The sequence below is a fragment of the Pseudonaja textilis genome, chromosome 7, assembly GCF_049901715.1.
Source record: "Pseudonaja textilis isolate UNSWEBS1 chromosome 7, rPseTex1.2, whole genome shotgun sequence".
Lineage (NCBI taxonomy): Eukaryota > Metazoa > Chordata > Lepidosauria > Squamata > Elapidae > Pseudonaja > Pseudonaja textilis.
This window is the reverse complement of record NC_141996.1, coordinates 5,015,325-5,034,312: the sequence shown is the minus strand read 5'-3', so window position 1 is coordinate 5,034,312 and position 18,988 is coordinate 5,015,325. Positions and strand designations below refer to the sequence as shown.

The 18,988-nt window shown below is 41.5% G+C and overlaps 1 protein-coding gene across 9 annotated transcripts in view; it reads left to right on the top strand.

The window, feature by feature from the left end:
• Positions 1–18,988, top strand: part of TENM4 (teneurin transmembrane protein 4) — a 362,826-nt gene that overhangs the window by 238,995 nt on the left and 104,843 nt on the right. For 6 of the 9 annotated variants that reach the window (XM_087936922.1, XM_087936920.1, XM_087936919.1 and 3 more), the window contains 2 exons: positions 2,264–2,481; positions 4,765–4,975. In XM_087936922.1, coding sequence (XP_087793048.1) covers positions 2,264–2,481; positions 4,765–4,975 — 429 coding nt within the window. The remainder of the gene's footprint in view (positions 1–2,263; positions 2,482–4,764; positions 4,976–18,988) is intronic. The other 3 variants (XM_087936921.1, XM_087936917.1, XM_087936915.1) reach the window with 1 other exon arrangement.

The window sequence follows — 18,988 nt, the reverse complement described above, 5'->3', positions numbered from 1 at the left end:
CCGGTTGTTGGAAAAAAATCATTAGGACAGAGAACCAGTTGTTAAATTATTTGAATCCCACCACTGGAAAGAGAATAGGGATAGGATAGGATAGGATAGGATAGGATAGGATAGGATAGGATAGGATAGGATAGGATAGGATAGGATAGGATAGGAGTATAGAATGGAATGGAATGGAATAATGGAACAGAACAGGAAAGAATAGCATAGGGTAGAGTAGAATAGAAAAGAATAGAATAGAATAGAATAGAATAGAATAGAATAGAATAGAATAGAATAGAATAGAATAGAATAGAATAACAGAGTTGGAAGGGACCTTGGAGATCTTCTAGTCCAACCCCCTGCTTAGGCAGGAAACCCTATAACCACTTCAGACAAATGGTTATTCAATCTCTTCTTTAAAACTTCCAGTGTTGGAGCATTTACAACTTCCAGTGGCAAGTCGTTCCATTGATTAATTGTTCTAACTGTCAGGAAATTTCTCCTTAGTTCTAGGCTGGTGATGATGTAGTGTGGACTTCAATTCCTAGAATTCCCCTACCAGCATAGATGGATAGCTGGGGAATTCTGGGAGTTGAAGTTCACTCCTCTTGAAGTTGTCAAAATTGAGAAAGGCTGATTTAGATGTTTAGGTTATCTTTCTATATCTCTGAAATTCAGGGATAAATAGCCATCCGTATGAGCTCAAAAATGCTTCTACAGATAAGTGTAAAGCTTTAGCAGATGTCAGAAAAAAACACCAAGTTGCAGAAATACATGAATAATTTTTAAAAGGAGGACTCCAAAATTGCCCTGTGAGGCCTAATACCCTCAGTGGGGGAGACAAACAGATTTATTTTTACTCACAGGTGGTCCTCGAATTACAACAGTTCCTTTACTGACCGTTTGAAGTTACAACGGCACTGAAAATAAGTGACTTGTAGCCATTTTTCACACTTATGGCCATCCCCATGGTCACGTGATTAAAACTCAGACACTTGACAATTGACTCAGATTTATGACCATCACAGTGTCCCGGGGTCATGTGATCTTCTTTCCTGACCTCCTGACGACCACAATCAACAGAGAAGCCAGATTCACTTAACAACAGTGTTACTAACTTAACAATTGAAGTGATTCACTTAACAACTGCAACAGGAAAGGTCGTAAATTGGAACGCTTAACAACTTTCTCCCTCAGCCACAGAAATTTTGGGGTCAATTGTGCTCATAAGTCGAAAACCACCTATGTCAACTTTACATGCCATTCAACCCCCAGTTGCGAGGTGACACCGAACAGCTTACAACATAATAAAACTTATGGAAATAAAAGCCATTATAAATTCAACACTAGATTAAATTACAAGAGATTAAAATGGCTTTTTTTAAAAAAGCATCCCATAGTGGAGTGGTGGAGTGGCTTTTCTGTTACTACACCAGCAGAGATCGTGTAGATAAGAGAGTGGTTGTAAGAGAAGAGTAAATTGGCCTTCCGTTCTTCAAAACACTGCTTTAAATTTATGAGAAAAAAATTGATAATGAGAAGATTCAAAGGATGCAAAGACTTACAAAGAAAGGTTTAACTATTATATCTGTGTGTCCCTCTCCTTTGTGGTTTTTAATTTCATTTTTCCTACTTTTTCAATAAACACACACACACACACGGAAAGGCACTATTGTAAATAAAACCAGCGGTAATTGTCTGAATAGACAATTAGATAAAGATATTTTCCTGGATAAAGACCATGACACATCAATAATAATGATGATGATAATTTTGCAAAATACATCAAGAATGTGCAGCTTCCTGCAATAACATCAGTAGAACTGCAAAAATGCTGCATCACTACTCAGAACAGTGTACATTTTAAGAAGATACTTGGTTGACATACCTAGGAGGCTAGTAGCAACCCATATCCTCCATCAAAGCCAGTCATTGTGATATTTGTGATACATTTTTAAATGTTCAGTTGACTGAGTTTCATGTTTAATGAATAAACATTTATAAGAATAACAACAGCAGTAACAATCAATTGAAGATAGCCTTAATATGTATTTCTGCCTTCCTCGTTCCTGAAAAAGGACCATAAAAATGATTTTAAAAAATTTAATCTTGATCATAAAAATTCCAAAGGAATAGAAGGTTAGAAATTTGTAGTTACAGCCTCTCAGATTGGAAGGGGAAAAAATAATGTCTTGATTATCCAAAGAGGAGAGCATTGTTCAATTAAGAGAACCTTCATTTAATCCAAGATTTTGTTTTTTTTTATTTTCCTATATTTCAGCAGGAAAGTCCAGTACTTTTTTTCCCGAAGACAGTTTTATAGAAACCGGGGAGATTGATGTCGGCAGACGAGTCACACAGAAGATCCCTCCCAGCATATTTTGGAGATCTCAGGTGTACATCGACCATCCTGTACATTTGAAATTTAATGTTTCATTGGGAAAATCAGCTCTGGTTGGGATTTATGGACGAAAAGGACTCCCACCTTCGCACACCCAGGTGAGGCGGACTCTGAGGAGATACAAATAAAACTAGAATGATTACAACTCATGCTTTGAACGTAGGATGCAATAAAGGTAGTCCTTGACCGGCAGCCTGGGCAAAAGATTTCTCTCTCATCACAGGCTAACAAGTATGTTCAGATGGAAGATGAATAGTTGTCTGTCACACTTATTCATCTCTAGCCCCTGCCTTTTATCCCCAGAGCTAGGGTGGGGCTTCACTAGCAGCTATGGCTCTTCCGTCCCAAGGATCGGCCCATAGATTTCCACTGCTCTCCTCTCCTCTGCCTTCTGTGCATCTGCGCGTCAGGCACTGGGCCCAGCTGTTCCTCCTCTTCCTCATCAGCCACCTCCAGACCTGGGGGCTGTTGACTCCAACTGAGGGCCGATGGACAGCCCAGGCTCTGTCTCTCTCTCTCTCTCTCTCTCTCTCTCTCTCTCCCAATTCCATTCTCCCTTGGAGTTCCTGTCCCGAGGACCGGCCCATAGATTTCTACTGCTCTCCTCTCCTCCGCCTTCTGTGCATCTATGCATCAGGCACTGGACCCAGCTGTTCCTCCTCTTCCTCATCAGCCACCTCCACACCTGGGGGCTGTTGACTCTCCATCTGAGGGCTGACAGACGGCCCAGGCTCCGCTTCTGTCTCTCTCTCTCTCTCTCTGCCAGCTCTATTCCCTCTTTCCCCTCGGAGATGTCAGGTTGCCCTGATGCTGAGCCTGATTCCCACACCTCCTCCTCCCCATCTGATTCAGTTGCTGGAGGAGCCAGTGGCCAACAAGCCATAACAATCCGTTTAGTGACCATTCAAAGCTTCAAGAAGCACGGCAAAGAATAACTTATGACTGTTTTTCCACACATACGATCGTTGCAGCATCTCCATGGTCACGTGATCGAAATTTGGATGCTTGGCCACTGGCTCATATTTATGACGGTTGCAGGATCTCCCAGGGTCATGTGATCCCCTTTTGCGTCCTTCTAACAAACAGAGTTAATGGGGAAGATTCTCTTAACAATCATGCTACTAACTTAACAATTACCGCGATTTACCTAAGATCAGTGGCAAGAAAGGTTGTAAAACGGGGCAAAACTAACTTAACAAGGTCTCATTTAGTGACAGAAATGTTGGACTCAATGGTGGTCGCAAGTCGAGTACTGCTGAGTTTCGTTTTCTACTATCTCTTAAGATTTTAGAGGAAGCTGGGGATCACACAGTAAATCAAGCTAAGGCAAGATTTTAGATCATTCTGAAGGGATCCTAAAGTGGCTCTTCATGGCTGTAGAGTTTGGGTGTCACCACTGAGAAGGCCCCGTCCAGTCTTCCCTTCAGTGTTTCAGATGACAACAGGAAATAGAAGAGGCCATTTTTCAAGTGTGGGGACACTTGTACTAATCTGAGGCATATTTTGTAGATTTTTAATTTCTGTCTTACACATTTGCAGGTAGTCCTCGACTTGCGACTATAAAGGAGCGTGTCTGTTATGGTTGTAAGTCATGACAGTCGTAAAGTGGGTCACCCATGTGATCTACCTGATTATACATCTGTTGCAGCCATCGTTAACTGGTGATCGTTTAACGAATACAGTCCTTAAGTGAACACGATAGTCATTGAATGAACCCATTGTAGAATAGAATAGAATTCTTTTATTGGCCAAGTGTGATTGGACACACAAGGAATTTGTCTCTGGTGCAAATGCTCTCAGTGTGCATAAAAGAAAAGATACATTCATCAACAGTCAAGAATCATCTGGTACAACACTTAAACATCTTGTTTACTGGGATTCAAAACTTTTTACTACCGGTTCTGTGGGTGTAGCTTGGTGGGCATGGCAGGGGAAGGATATTGCAAAATCCGCATTCCCTCCCCGCCCCACTAACCTGCTTTCCAGCTCCATTCTCCTGTGTAGGGCAACCAAAGAAGACCGAGACGATCAGCTGGGACTCAGTGAGGAGGCAGAGAATAGATGGGGGCGGGGCCAGTCAGAGGTGGGATTTGCCGGTTCTCTGAACTGCTCAAAATTTCCGCTACCGGTTCTCCAGAACTGGTCCAAACCTGCCGAATACCACCTCTGCTATGGACCGATTCGGCTAAAAACTGGAAGTAAATTCCAGGGGTTTTGGTGGCCCTAAATAACTTTTTTTTTTTCAGTGCTGTTGTAACTTCGAATGGTTGCTAAACCTAATTATCATGAAGTCAAGGATTATCTCTAAGCAGGACCTGAAATTATTTGGGTGGGCCTCCATTTCAACACCCGTGTTCTTCCCATTTTTGTGTGCGTTTCAGTTTGACTTTGTTGAGCTTCTGGACGGACGGAGGCTGCTAAGTCAGGAAGCCAGGAATCTAGAAGGACCCCAGCGACAGCCAAAGGGATTTGTGCCGCCAGCCAGCCATGAAACAGGATTTATTCAGTATCTGGATTCTGGAATGTGGCACCTGGCCTTTTACAACGATGGAAAAGAATCCGAGTTGGTCTCCTTTCTCACCACCACTATTGGTAAGGGCATCTTGCATTTCACTGATAGAAGGGAATATCTGTAGCTCCGTGTTGAACTGGGGGACCCTTGGTGCTAACTAACAACACTGATGAAGTTACCTAGTTGGGTAATGAAATGTCTGCAATAAAAACACCAAGTTCAGAGAGCACCAAGGACTCCACAATTGCCATCTTCCTCCTCCTCCTCTCCACTTCCTTCTAGCATTGATGCTGTTACCTAGTTTTGTAATGAAATGTCTGCAAGAAAACACCAAGCTTGGAGCACATCAAGGACCCCACAGTTCTCCTTCTCCTCTTCCCTCCATCATCTGTCTTCTCCTCCTCCTCTTCCCTCCATCATCTGCCTTCTCTTCCTCCTCCTCCCTCCATCCTCCGCTCCTCCATCTCTCTCCATCAACTGTCTTTCATTCTCTTCCTCCTCCATATTCCACTCCACAAAATCCACCCGTAGCATTAATGATGTTACCTAATCGGGTAGTAAAAAGTCTGCATGAAAAGAACTAAACTCAGAGAATACAAAGGACCCCACAGTTCTCCTCCCACCCCCTCTCCCACTTCCTTCTAGCCCAGATGCAATTATCTATTTTTGTAATGAAATGTCTGCAAGAAAACCACCAAGCTCAGAGAGCACCAAGGACCTCACATCTATGCTTTTTAGCTGGCTCAATGAACCAGATCCTAACTCTTGTCCTGCCCTTAGGTGCTTTGGAGCGGGGGTCCCCAACCACCGGGCCGCAGACCGGTCCCGGTCCGTGGAACATTTCCTACCGGGCCTCCGGTTTGCTGGGTGCCGCCATCTTGTTTGACAAGAAAGTGCTTCCGGGTGAGCTTTTCTGGTTGGAAAGCGGCGTTTGGGTCCTGAAGGAATCCTCGCGCCTTATTTTCATCGAAGGGGGGGGGGGGCTTCGAATGAAATTAAGGCGCAAGGATTCTTTCAGCACCCAAGGCAAGGCGAGCCGAGCGACCATCCCGAAGCGAAGCCCATCAACAAAGGTACAAAGGAGGAGTTGAAGGTGGCGGGGAGAAGCGGGGGACGGCTGGCTGGCCGGTCGCTCAGCTCGCCTTGCCTTGTCATGCGTGCTGATGCCGGTATCGGGCCGCGGATCATTTTGTGATGCCGGTACCGGGCCGTGGCACAAAAAAGGTTGGGGGCCACTGCTTTGGAGAATAGGTTGAATCCCCATCAGAAGACTGCTATCATATCGTCCCTAGTCCTTCTTTTCATTAGACTAGACATACCTAGTTCATACAACATACAGTAACCTACAACATGAACATAGTTCGTGATAATATAACAGTAAATTTAATATGTTCGTGCAACTTAACAGGACCAAAAGCTAGCTTTTCGTAACTTTCCGTAAACCTCGGCCTATCCAATTGTATAATAGATTAATTGCATGATTTCTTAAACTTGTCCACTTCCAGAGATGTGGACTTCACGTTCCAGAATTACACAACTTGATGAGAATTCTGGGAGTTGAAGTCCATGACTCTGAAGTTACCGGGGTTAGAAAACACACTGGAGTCTCATTTTGCAGGAAACCGACAAGTTTGTCGAGTCAGTTTTTGGTAAAATGTTCTTTGTTTACTCTTTTTATATGCTCTCCGACTTTGACACGCTTAAGGTGAATAATGTCATAACACAGTTCGTGTGTTGCAGCCAAAGAAGCACAAACGTGATCTTGTGGGGGATGAAAGGAAGTATCTTAATTGAACATTTAATACCAAATAATATGGACTGCATTTTCTTTTTCTTTTACCAACTTTAACATTGTTTTTATTAGATTATAAAACAGCATAGAAAAGCAAATAGGAAAACACATTTTCAAAATGGCTGCTTCTCCAAACCATCCTTCTCTTTCTGATAAATCTATCCATGCCGGACACTTTTCAGTTTGAAGGGTTAAATTTCAGTTGGATAGACCATACTGTTCTGGGAATGGATGACACTGAAATAGGGTGTCTTCTTTTGGCTATCTAGGAATTCACATTTAATCCAATAATTTCTTAGAGTTGCAATATGACGGGGTTTGGCCAACCGTCTCAGTGGTCAGTTTTCTTTTTCACTTGATTGAAACCTGAGTATGTTGTTATTGGAAGAACCCTCATTTGATTCTTCTGTTCATTTCGACATAAGCTATTTCTTTTCAAACAAACAGCAGGGGACTCTCATTACAATCACGTTGGTTAACCCTCTCTACAACTGCCTTATATTTCAACTATGTTTAATATCTCTTAATCCACCTCGCTTGTAAATCACAGACTCTTGTATAAAAATTTACACATATAATGTGCCCAACTATGGGGATTGTTTAATGGTCTATTTTTTTTCCCCTGGATTGCAAAATGATGCTTCGTTGTGAGACTGATATTTCTCCTTCTTCCCTAAACAGCTTTAGTGTTGCATCTCAGCTGTATTCAATAACAACCTGAGAGCCATTGGCTGTAATTCGTCTTGGCAGGTTAATTAAAAGTTTAGTTCTTATTAAAGCAAAGTCATTAAGGGATGCAGTTTAGCATTTATTTATTCATTTATTACATACCCTGAGAGTTGATTTAATCTCTGGTTGAAATGCATCGGTAGGTAACCCTTGACTTACAGCCATTTGTTTAGTGACAATTCAGGGTTACAGCGGCCCTGATCAGAGTGACTTCTGGCCATTGTTCACAATTACTGTTACACGATCAAAATGTGGACATTGTTAAAGGTTGCAAAATTTGTATGCCATGATAGTTGCAGTGTCCTGGGGTCATATGAACCGAAGGGGAGGCCAAATTCACTTAACAACCACATTACTAACTTTGCATTTGCGGTGATTCTCCTAACAGCTATGGCAAGGAAGGTCATAAAATAGGGCAAAACTCACTTAACAGTTATTCCTGCTTAACAATGGAAAATTGGGGTTTAGTTGTGGTTGTAAATCAAGGACTACCTATTCTACTTTTGGGCTGAAATGTTTGATTCTTTCCTGTTCCATCAACATGCTTCATATCCTTGAAGTTGAATTACGTCAAAAAGCACCACATTGTAATCTAATCTCATGCACGTCCCTTGTAGTAGACAGATGAGAGGTTGTTTCTTTATAGCAATTCTTCCAAAAGTTTCTCTTGTACTCATTGTTGTTGAATACACTTTGCCTTGTGGTTTGCACTTTTTCTATTAAAGCCACGTTTCCCAACCTTGGCAAAATTTAAGAGGAGTGGACTTCAACTCCCAGAATTCTCAGCAATGCTGGCTGTGGAATTCTGGGAGTTGGAGTCCATATACCTGGAAATTGTTGAGGTGAGAGATCCCTATTTTGAAGACATGGGTGTTGTTCCATGCTGAACAATAAAATAAAAAATGTTTGGCCTATCTCTGACTCGTGGGTGAAACTACCACGTTATGCACCACTTAAACCAGTCTCAGCTTTAGCAAGTTTAAGATGGGTGGACTTCAGTACCCAGAATTCCTCAGCCACCTATGCTGAGGAAATTTATACTCTGATTTGCCAGAATGAGGAATGTCACTAGAGATATTTTGGTGGATTTTATTAGAATAAAGACAAGAAATCAAGTCCTGAGCATTTTAACACAAAATTGAAGATGGATAATACAGATATAACTGTTCCGAAAGAGATTGCTATGAGAATTCTGCATAAGAGTTCCCTTTGATCTGTTTGATAATTTAGAGTTGAGATAGATAGATAGATAAGGTAGGTAGGTAGGTAGGTAGATAGATAGATAGATAGATAGATAGATAGATAGATAGATAGATAGATAGATAGATAGATAGATAGATAGATAGATAGATAGATAGATAGATATAGCAGAGGTAGCTAGTTGAGGAATTCTGGGAGTTGTATCCACAGGTCTTAAAGTTGCCAAGTTTGAGGACCCCTGATATACAGAGACAAAAGACAGCATATTTATTTTTCAGAAAGACACAGATCTTTTTCAAAAGTAGACTCAAGAAAGCAGAGTAGCAGAACGTATGAATCTAGCTAGATTCTCACCCAGAACGGTGAAATTCAGCAATTTAGACCAGTGCTTCTCCATTTCGATGACTCTAAAAAAAGTGGACTTTGACTCAGAATTCCCCAACCAGAAATGCTTAAACAACCTTAAAAGCTCCGAGACTAATTCATAAACCTTCTACATCTCCTCGCCTCTGCTCTTGAGGTATCTCTCTGACAAATAAAGTCACCAATAAACTGATAAAGAGAGGGGTTTTTTTTCCCTCCAAAGGTACCTCTCCTGAACTTCTTGACACCTGAAAATATACGGTAGGCCATAACCATTTTCGGCTAAACCATGACAAAGTACTTGGCAGGAAGTACCTGCACACTTGGCAGGAAACACAAGGAGGAAGCAATAGAGTAATGACTTTTCCTTGTAATATGTCCCTTCCATTCTATCTCCTTGCAAATTAAAGCAAAGGATATCTTTCCCTCCCTCTCTCTCTGTAATGAATTAGCTTCCTTGCGAATGACTTTGGCAGCATTTTTGTAACACAGACGCTCTTCCGTAAATTGCCTGGTGGATTCACCTCTGCCACATATACCGTGATTTATTTGGGACAATCTGGTCCTGAGTGGAACAAAAGAGCAGGCCAAAGAAGAGCTGAAATCAGCACATCTGGGGCAGAGGCTGGCTAAAAACCAAAAACCTGTTCAGAAATGGCAGGAATAGCCGAGCTTTTAGGGATCTTTTCAGCCGTTCCTGATGTCGACTTTGGAGGACCAAGATGTTCTGGCCCAGGTCTCCCAAACACGACAAACCCTCTGAAGTGAACTCAAAGATTCCTTTAATTAGGAGTGCCGGCAGCCCCGCCAAAAAGTTTTTGTCTCGCCTCAGGCTAACAAGGCCTTCCGGCCAGAAGATGAATAGTTGTCTTCCACATCTATTCATCTCCATCCCTGCCTTTTATTCCCAGAGCTAGGATGGGGCTTTGCTAGTAGCAGTGGCTCTTCTGTCCCAAGGACCGTCCCATAGATTTCCACTGCCCTCCTCTCCTCTGCCTTCCGCATGTCAGGCACTGTACCCAGCTATTCCTCCTTTTCCTCATCAGCCACCTCCAGACCTGGGGGCTGTTGACTGTACATCTGAGGGCTGATGGATAGCCCAAGTTCCATCTCTCTCTCTCTCTCTCTCTCTCTCTCTCTCTCTCTCTGCCAGCTCCACTCCCTCTTCCCTGTCATGCCCCTGTTGGAATCTGATTCTGAGGGGGAGGCTGAGCAGCTGACAGGGAGTGGGAGTATGGCTCTGTTGGCTGTGGAAGAAAGTGAGGAATGGCACAGTCCAGCTGGGCAGAGCAGGGGAGAGGTAGAGCAAGGCAGAGGGAATTCAGAGGAAGATCCAGGCCCAGCCCCTCTTCATCCTAGGGCACATAAGTAGGAACGGAGAAGGGAGCAACGTGAGCTGCATGTCTTACGGGGGAGGAAAGGGCCCTGATTGCCTTCATTAAGCTGCAGCTGGGAACACAGTGTTTAAAAAGGGAGTTTGCGCACAGCAACTTGTTGGAAACAAATCGTGTATTATCTTGTTTTGTCGAGGCTCATCTTGGGTTCCTGGTGTCTTCCCCACCGTGTGTGTTTTTTTGGCCTTTCAAGTCTACAATTCCTACTCCTGCCCTGTCAAGTTAATTAATGCAACGTGGTTTGTGTGGATTTTTAGTTACAGTTTGTATGTACTTTGTTTTCGGACTGAATTTCCTCCACTTAAAGACTGTTCTTAGGAGAGTTTTTTTTTTTCTCCAGCCGAAGGTAACCGGACATTGAAGGCAAACTTGGAGGTATTAAAGGGACTTTTCTTACTGACGTAACTAGGTTGCCTTTGTGCCACGCCCCTTTGGGTCATCACATTCCCCCTCGGAGCTCCCAGGTTGCGTTGATGCTGAATCGGATTCCGTTCCCTCTTCCTCCGATTTGGCTGTTGGAAGGGGCAGCGGCCGACAGACCACAACATAAGAAGCCCAAAGTGGACCCCCACACAAAGCCTAAATAAGTAAATAAATAATCCACAATAAATCCATATAAATAACGATACTTCAAGCTACAGAGGTGTTTATGAAAGGCGAAGGTGGCTCAAGTAAGAGTTTTAGACATAGCCGCCCAACTTCCCTGCGACAAATTTTCTTATTTTGAGACTTTATTTAGAAGAAACCAACCATGAGAATTTTGCGAGTTGATATTCAGGAGTACAGATAGCCCTGGACTCACAACCAGAACGGAGCCCAACATTTCTGTTGCTCAGCGAGACGGCCGTTAAGTGAGTTTTGCCCCATTTTTGCAACCTTTCAAGCCACCGCTGTTAAGGGAATCCCTGCAGTTGTGAAGTTAGTCACACGGTCCTTAGGTGAATCTGGCTTTCTCCATTGACTTTGCTTGTCAGAACGTTGCAAAAGGGGATCAACACTGCATACGTCATAAATACGAGTCCATTGCCAAGCGCCTGAATTTTGATCATGTGACCATGGGGATGCTGCGATGGTCATAAGTGTGACTATCATATTTTTTTTCACTTTGAGCAAGCAAGTAGTTGTAAGTCGACTTACAATCATAACTCGGACCAAAATTTCCATTGATAAGTGAGTTATTCCTGTTAATGTAAAAATGCTGCTTTCTCCCCCACTACTACAGCCTCTCATTTCAACCCCCAAATGAGCCAGATAACCCCTTAGCCTTTTCTTTCTTTCTTTTTCTTTCTTTCTTTCTTTCTTTCTTTCTTTCTTTCTTTCTTTCTTTTTTCCTTCCTTCCGTCTTTCCTTCCTTCGTTCCTTCTTTCTTTCCTTCCTTCTTTTTTCCTTCCTTCTTTCTTTCTTTCTTTCCTTCCTTCCTTCCTTCCATCTTTCTTTCCTTCCTTCCTTCTTTCCTTCTTTTCTCTTTCTTTCCTTCCTTCCTTCTTTCCTCCTTTCTTTCCTTCCTTCCTTCTTTCTTTCTTTCCTTCCTTCTTTCCTTCTTTTTCTCTTTCTTTCCTTCCTTCCTTCTTTTCTCCTTTCTTTCCTTCCTTCCTTCTTTCTTTCCTCCCTCCCTCATTCCCTCTTTTCTTTCTTTCTTTCTTTCTTTCTTTCTTTCTTTCTTTCTTTCTTTCTTTCTTTCTTTCTTTCTTTCTTTCTTTCTTTCTTTCTTTCTTTCTTTCTTTCTACCTCTCTGTCAATCACAGCTGGTCAATTCTCCCTTTCTTTCACTTAGGTAACTTCACTTGATCCAAGCCCTTCAACAAAAGGCTCATTGACTTGACATAATGATTTTTCCCCCTTCAGGGTCAAGAAAAAGGTTTACATAATTTTAAACTTCATTTTGGAGAGGCAGCAGCTGCTGCTCAACTTTTTCCAAATCCCAAACTCCATATTTTCCTGACAAGGCCTTCAGTGTTATGTAAAGTTTTTCTAAAGACATTTTTGCTCATGCAAACCTCAAGAAACTCAATCCTGAAGGGTTTTATAGTCTCTTTTTACAAAGAAAAAGAAAAGAAAAGACAGAGGTTTCTCTATTAAATATACAACATTTGGGGGATAATCTGAGCACAGCATGCTTTGTTCTTGTTTCACATTATAAAACCGTTTAGCTTCTATTTCCGTGTGAGCAAAATAGTGGGAGATAGCCATTGAGATGGGCAGGTCCATCTACTGTAGAATAGAATAGAATCACAGAGTTGGAAGGGACCTTGGAGGTCTTCTAGTCCAACCCCCTGCTTAGGCAGGAAACCCTACACCGCTTCAGACAAATGGTTATCCACTCTCTTCAAATCTGCTTTCCAGATTTGTCTCATTCTCATTCCTCTTACTGATCAGAATTCTGCGGTTCTTCACCAACACTCTTAACCAACTAATCTCCTTGGAGGTTTTGCGTTTATTCTCACAGTCTTTCCCTTGGTACAAGTGGTCCTCAACTTACAGCCATTCATTTAGTGACCATTCAAAACAGGAGTGAGATTCAAATTTCTTTACAACCGGTTCTGTGGGCGTGGCCTAGTTTGTGGGTATGGCTTGGTGGTTATGTGACTGGGTGGGCCTGGCTTGTATGTAAATATTGTAAATATTTATGTAAATATTTAATTTTTTTATAAAAAAGAGCAACTTTTACCCAAAATCAGGCAAAGCAGGCAGAGAGATTGAGTTGCTCACAGTATCACAGATTCATTCAGAGATCTATCTATCTGCCATTGGCTAGCTCAGTCTGTCACATAAAATTTGCTTGTAAGCAAACTCATAAAATTAACTCACAACATACCATGCATGTAAATATTGAATTTTTTTATTTAAAAAAAGAGCAACTTTTACCCAAAATCAGCAAAGCAGGCAGGCAGATTGAGTTGCTCCTAGAATCACAGATTTACTCAAAGATCTACCATTCTGCAATCTGTTGCCTGAGTCCGTCACATAAAATTGGCTGGCAAGCAAACTCAGAAAATTAACTCACAACACACCATTATGTAAATATTGATTTTTTTTTATTTTAAAAAAGAGCAACTTTTACCCAAAATCAGGCAAAGCAGGCAGGCAAATTGAGCTGCTCCCAGAATCACAGATTCACTCAGAGATCTACCTTTCTGTCATCGGCTACCTGAGTCTGCACTGAAAAATAGAAATGTCAATCATAAGGAAGGTTCAGCTCTGCTTTTAGATTAGCTAGAAAGCAAGAAATCCAACGATTTCCTGCTTTCTAGCTAATCTAAATCTCCCAGCACAGCAGAACAGCAGATGATTGGGGGTGTGTGGAATAATAATAGCAACTTACCAAAGGTAGGCAAGTTGAGTGGTGCGCATGCCAGGTAAGGAGTGATTGGGCAGGGAAGGGAGGGACCAGCCAGTGGCAGGATTTGCAGGTTCTCCGAACTGCGCCGAATCATAACAACCGGTTCTGTAGAACTGGTCTGACCAGGTAGAATCCCACCCCTGGTTCAAAGTTACAACGGCACTGCAAAAAGTGACTTCTGACCATTTTGCACACTTTGTGGCCTTTGCGGCCTCAAAATTCACTGTGTCCCAAGTTCATGTGATCCCACGTTTGCCCCCTTCTGACAAGCAAAGTCAATGGATTCATTTAAGAACCGTGTTACTAACTTAACCTCGGTGATTCACTTAATAACCACGGTGAGAAAGGTCGTCAACTGGGGCAAATGTGGGGTTCCCCAGGGGTTGTAAGTCGAGGACTTCCTGTATAGGGGACAATGACATCGTTCTCCATGCATCAGACACCGATGAAGCCTTCACACGTTCGTTAAACAAATGCCACCAATTCTCCATAGCCGATCTCTCCTTATTGTGTCTTCGTCCGGCTACGCGATTCAAAATTCTCCCTTCTTATATAAGAGCTTCCTTTTTTTCATCATTGTTTTTCTTGGCTGCTATCTTTTATGGCCTTCATTTTATTGCATCGTTTTTTAACATTTTTAATTCCATTCACCTTGCTGGAGGCACCATATTTAGTCCTCTCTGCTCACTTCCCAAAGAATCTTATTTTCTTTTTATTTCTGTCAAAAATCGGGCTGTATTTCCAACTCCACTTTTAATCTTAGCCATTCCTTGCTCTCTTGCGATGCACTGTTTGCAATTTTTTTTCCCCTATGAATAGAATAGAATAGAATTCTTTATTGGCCAAGTGTGATTGGACACGCAAGGAATTTGTCTTGGTGCAAATGTTCTCAGTGTACCTAAAAAGAAAAGATACATTTGTCAAGAGTCAAGAATCATCAGGTACAACACTTAATAACAAGTGAAAATATGTACAGACCCCTCACATCCTGGACATAGACTGTTTCAACTCCTTCCCTCAAAACGACGCTATAGAGCCCTGCACACCAGAACAACTAGACACAAGGAGAGATTTTCCCCCAAGCACCATCACTCTGCTAAACAAATAATTCCCTCAACGTTGTCCAATTATTTACAAAGTCTGCACTACTATTACTGTTAATCTTCTCATCACTCCTTATCGCCCATCCCCTCCCACTTGTGATTGTAGGACTGTAACTTTGTCGCTTGTATCCTTACAATTTATATTGACTGTTTCCTAGTATGATTTGATTGCTTATTGTACCATATGACTATCAGTGTTGTACCTGATGATTCTTGACTCTTGACGAATTTATCTTTTCTTTTATGTACATTGAGAGCATTTGCACCAAGACAAATTCCTTGTGTGTCAAATCACACGTGGCCAATAAAGAATTCTATTCTATTCTATTCTATTCTATTCTAATAGTCATAGGGTACAATAGGCAATCAAATCATACTAGGAAACAGTCAAAATAGATCTTAAGGATACAAGCGACAAAGTTACAGACATACAGTCACAAGTGGGAGGGGATTGGTGATAAGTGAAGAGAAGAATAATAGTAATAGTAGTGCAGACTTTGTAAATAGCTGGACAGTGTTGAGAGAATTATTTGTTTAGCTGAGTGATGGCATTCAGGGAAAAATTCTCCTTGTGTCTAGTTGTTCTCGTGTGCAGGGCTCTATAGTATCGTTTTGAGGGAAGGAGTGGAAACAGTTTATGTCCAGGATGTGAGGGGCTGTAGAGATTTCCACAGCCCTCTTTTTGACTCGTGCAGTATAATCCTGCAATATACATGGAAGGCAGGTTGGTAATAATTGTTTTTTCTATAGTCCTAATTATCCCCTGAAGTCTGTGTCTGTCCTGTTGGGTTGCACAATAGAATAGATTTCTTTTCTTTTTCTTGCAGCAATTCTTTTCCCACATGTATTTTTTCGCATCGGCAGCTTCTTTGATTTCTTTATACTGCCAAATATCCTTTTTTTTTCATGCTTTCCATTAACTGTAATTCCCCAAAGTTCCACGACGTTCTATAACCTAAACCTTTTCATTCTTTTTCAAGCACTTCCAATTTATTATCAAATATTTTTTAATACAGGATTTATACTTTCTCTTCCTGAAGTCATTTAATTTTACTTTGGTTTCTTTCTTTTTTTAACATTAAATATTTAAATTCAATGTCTACATCAGTGGTGGGATTCAAAATAAATTATTACCCATTCTGTGAGCGTGGTTTGGTGGGCGTGGCGTGGCGTGGCTTGGTAGGTGTGGCAAGGGAAGAATATTGGGGTGAATATATATATATATATATATATATATATATATATATATATATATATATGTGTGTGTGTGTGTGTGTGTGTGTGTGTGTGTGTGTGTATGTATAAGTATAAGTATATATGTATTTATGTATGTATGTATGCATGCATATATATATATATATATATATATATATTTGTTTTCTGAGGTTCTCGGGTATTTGTATGTGGATCTTTGGTTATTCGGGTTTTCTCCCACACTCAGTTACTCTGAGAAGCACAGAGCCGAAGACACAAGCCTCAAGATGATGAATGAGACTTCATCAAAACGTTGCCTAGATACTTCTAATTTTACGCGGGAGAAAACCTGAATAACCAAAGATCCACATACAAATACCCGCGAGAACCTCAGAATATATATATATATTTCCACCCCACTCCAGGGGAAGCTTACTGCAAAATCCCCATTCCCTCCCCACCCCACTATCCTGCTTTCCAGCTCCATTCTCCTGCGCAGGGCAACCAAAAAAGACCCAGCCGATCAGCTGGGAGGCAGAGAAGACATGGGGTTGGCAGGGCCAGTCAGAGGTGGGATTTGCCAGTTCTCCGAACTACTCAAAATTTCCACTACCGGTTCTCCACAATTGGTCCAAACCTGCTGTATATCACCTCTGGTTTATATAAACAATGTGGACAATCTGGGTACTGCTGATTTTGAGAAATAGTCATCATAATAACAATAATATTCATAACAATAATAATCACATAATAATAATAGTATTTGCTTATCCATTTTAGTAAATCTTCTATGTAATTTACTCATTCTCTTATGTTTTAAAATTTCTAACTTCTGTTTCTGCTAGTCAGCCATTGATAAAATAAATCCCATTTTTTCTTCTTAATTTTGAGTGTTTATCTATTTCTGCACATTCTAATATTTTTATTACATTTTCATCTGTAGGAATCTCTTCAATCGTCCATTGTTGTGCACACACAATTTTAGCAACTGTTAACACATGTAAAATTAAATATGCATTCCCTTTATTATATTTTTCTGGTAAGACACCCAGCAAAAATATTTCTGGTTTTAAATCTATGTGTCGTTTTACCATTTTTTCTAACCATGCATGTATTTTTGTCCAATATTTTTTTGCATTTTTTTACTTTAGTTTCATAATGTTCTTGTTTCCCCCATCCAATAAATTTGACATGATCAAATATTATTCTGTCCCAAATTCACTTAACAACCGGGTTACTAACTTAACAACTGCAGTGATTCACTTAACCCCTGTGGCAAGATAGTCCGTAAAAAAAACTCATTTAACAAATGTCTCACTTAACAGCAGACATTTTGGGTTGAATTGTGGCCGTAAGTTGAGGACTATGATGCATAAGCTAGAATTTGTGAGTCGCATGCCTCATGATTCCTTCTGGGAAAATCATGTTTGGTCCTTGTCGTTTTTGATAAACCTTTGCCCCTCCTGGAACAAATTAATGATGAATACCAAAGTACATTGGAAATCATGCTCTTTTAACGACCCCATAATCCCATATGGAGTGGAGTCTGGGCAACTGAATGGAACCGAGTGTTTCCTGGCCAGATGCCCTTCCTGTCACCAATACGGAGTCTTGTTCAGCAGATATATTCTCAATGTGCCCAGAGAAAGAAAAATATCTGTCTCTACCTAGGATCAAACTCACAGCCTCCTGATTGTGAGGCGAGAGCTCCACCTTTAGGCCACCGCCCCACTCAGCAAAGTACATTGTAAATATACATACAAAATTATGTTTAAAGCAGCGACTCCCCCCCCCCAAAAAAAAAACTTGGGGGTACCAGAGACCGGTTCAGTGGAGAGAGGTTTTTCTGTGGACCAGAGGGGGCGTGATTTTGCATGGCATCCCACGGACAAGACTTGGGCTTGTTTGCGCAGGTCCGGTTTCTGGCATGCCATGACGCAGTGCCGATCCACGGACCGTGGATTGGGGACCCCTGGTTCTGAACCACAGATTTGAAACAGATCAAAAAAGATAAAACATCAAACTGTTCCTTCATTGATGGGTCTTTAAGGAGAAATTCCCTGACAGCGAGAACAATTAACCAGCGGAACGACTTGCCTCCAGAATGTGTGGATGCTGCCAAGACTGGAAGTTTTTAAGAAGAGATTGATTTTAGAATTTAGAATAACAGAGTTGGAAGGGACCTTGGAGGTCTTCTAGTCCAGCCCTCTGCTCAGGCAGGAAACCCTCTACCATTTCAGATAAATGGTTGTCCAATCTCTTCGGTAAAAACCTCCAGTGTTAGAGAATTCACAACTTCTGGAGGCCAGCTGTTCTACTGATTAATTGTTTTCACTGTCAGAAAATTTCACCTTATTTCCAAGTTGAATCTCTCCTTGATCAGTTTCCATCCATTATTCCTTGTCTGGTGCCTTGTAAAATAGCTTGACACCCCCCCACTCCTCTCTGTGGCATCCCCTCAAATATTAGAAGACTGCTATCCTGTCTCCCCTGGTCCTTCTCTTCCCTAGACTAGCCAGGCCCAGTTCCTGCAACCGTTCATCGTATGTTTTAGCCTCCAGTCCCTTAATCATCTGGGTTGCTCTTCTCTGTACTTTTTCTAGAGTCTTAAAATCCTTTTTATAGTGTGGTGACCAAAACTGGATGCAGCATTCTAGGTGTGGTCTTACTAAGGCTTTATAGAGTGGTATAGTACCACAGTTGATGTCTCCCTAGTTCTAGGTTAATTCTCTCCTTAATTTGTTTTGATCCATTGCTCTTCTTGTCCTGCCCTCAGGTGCTTTGGAGAATAGCTCGACTCTCTCTTCTTTGTGGCAACCTCTGAGCTATGGGAAGACTGCTATCATGTCACCCCTAGTCCAGTCTTTTCATCAGGCTACACATTCCCAATTCCAACAACCATTCTTTCAGTATTTTAGCCTCCAGTCCCCTAATCATCCTGGTTGTTCTTCTCTGCTCTCTTTCTAGAGTCTCCACAT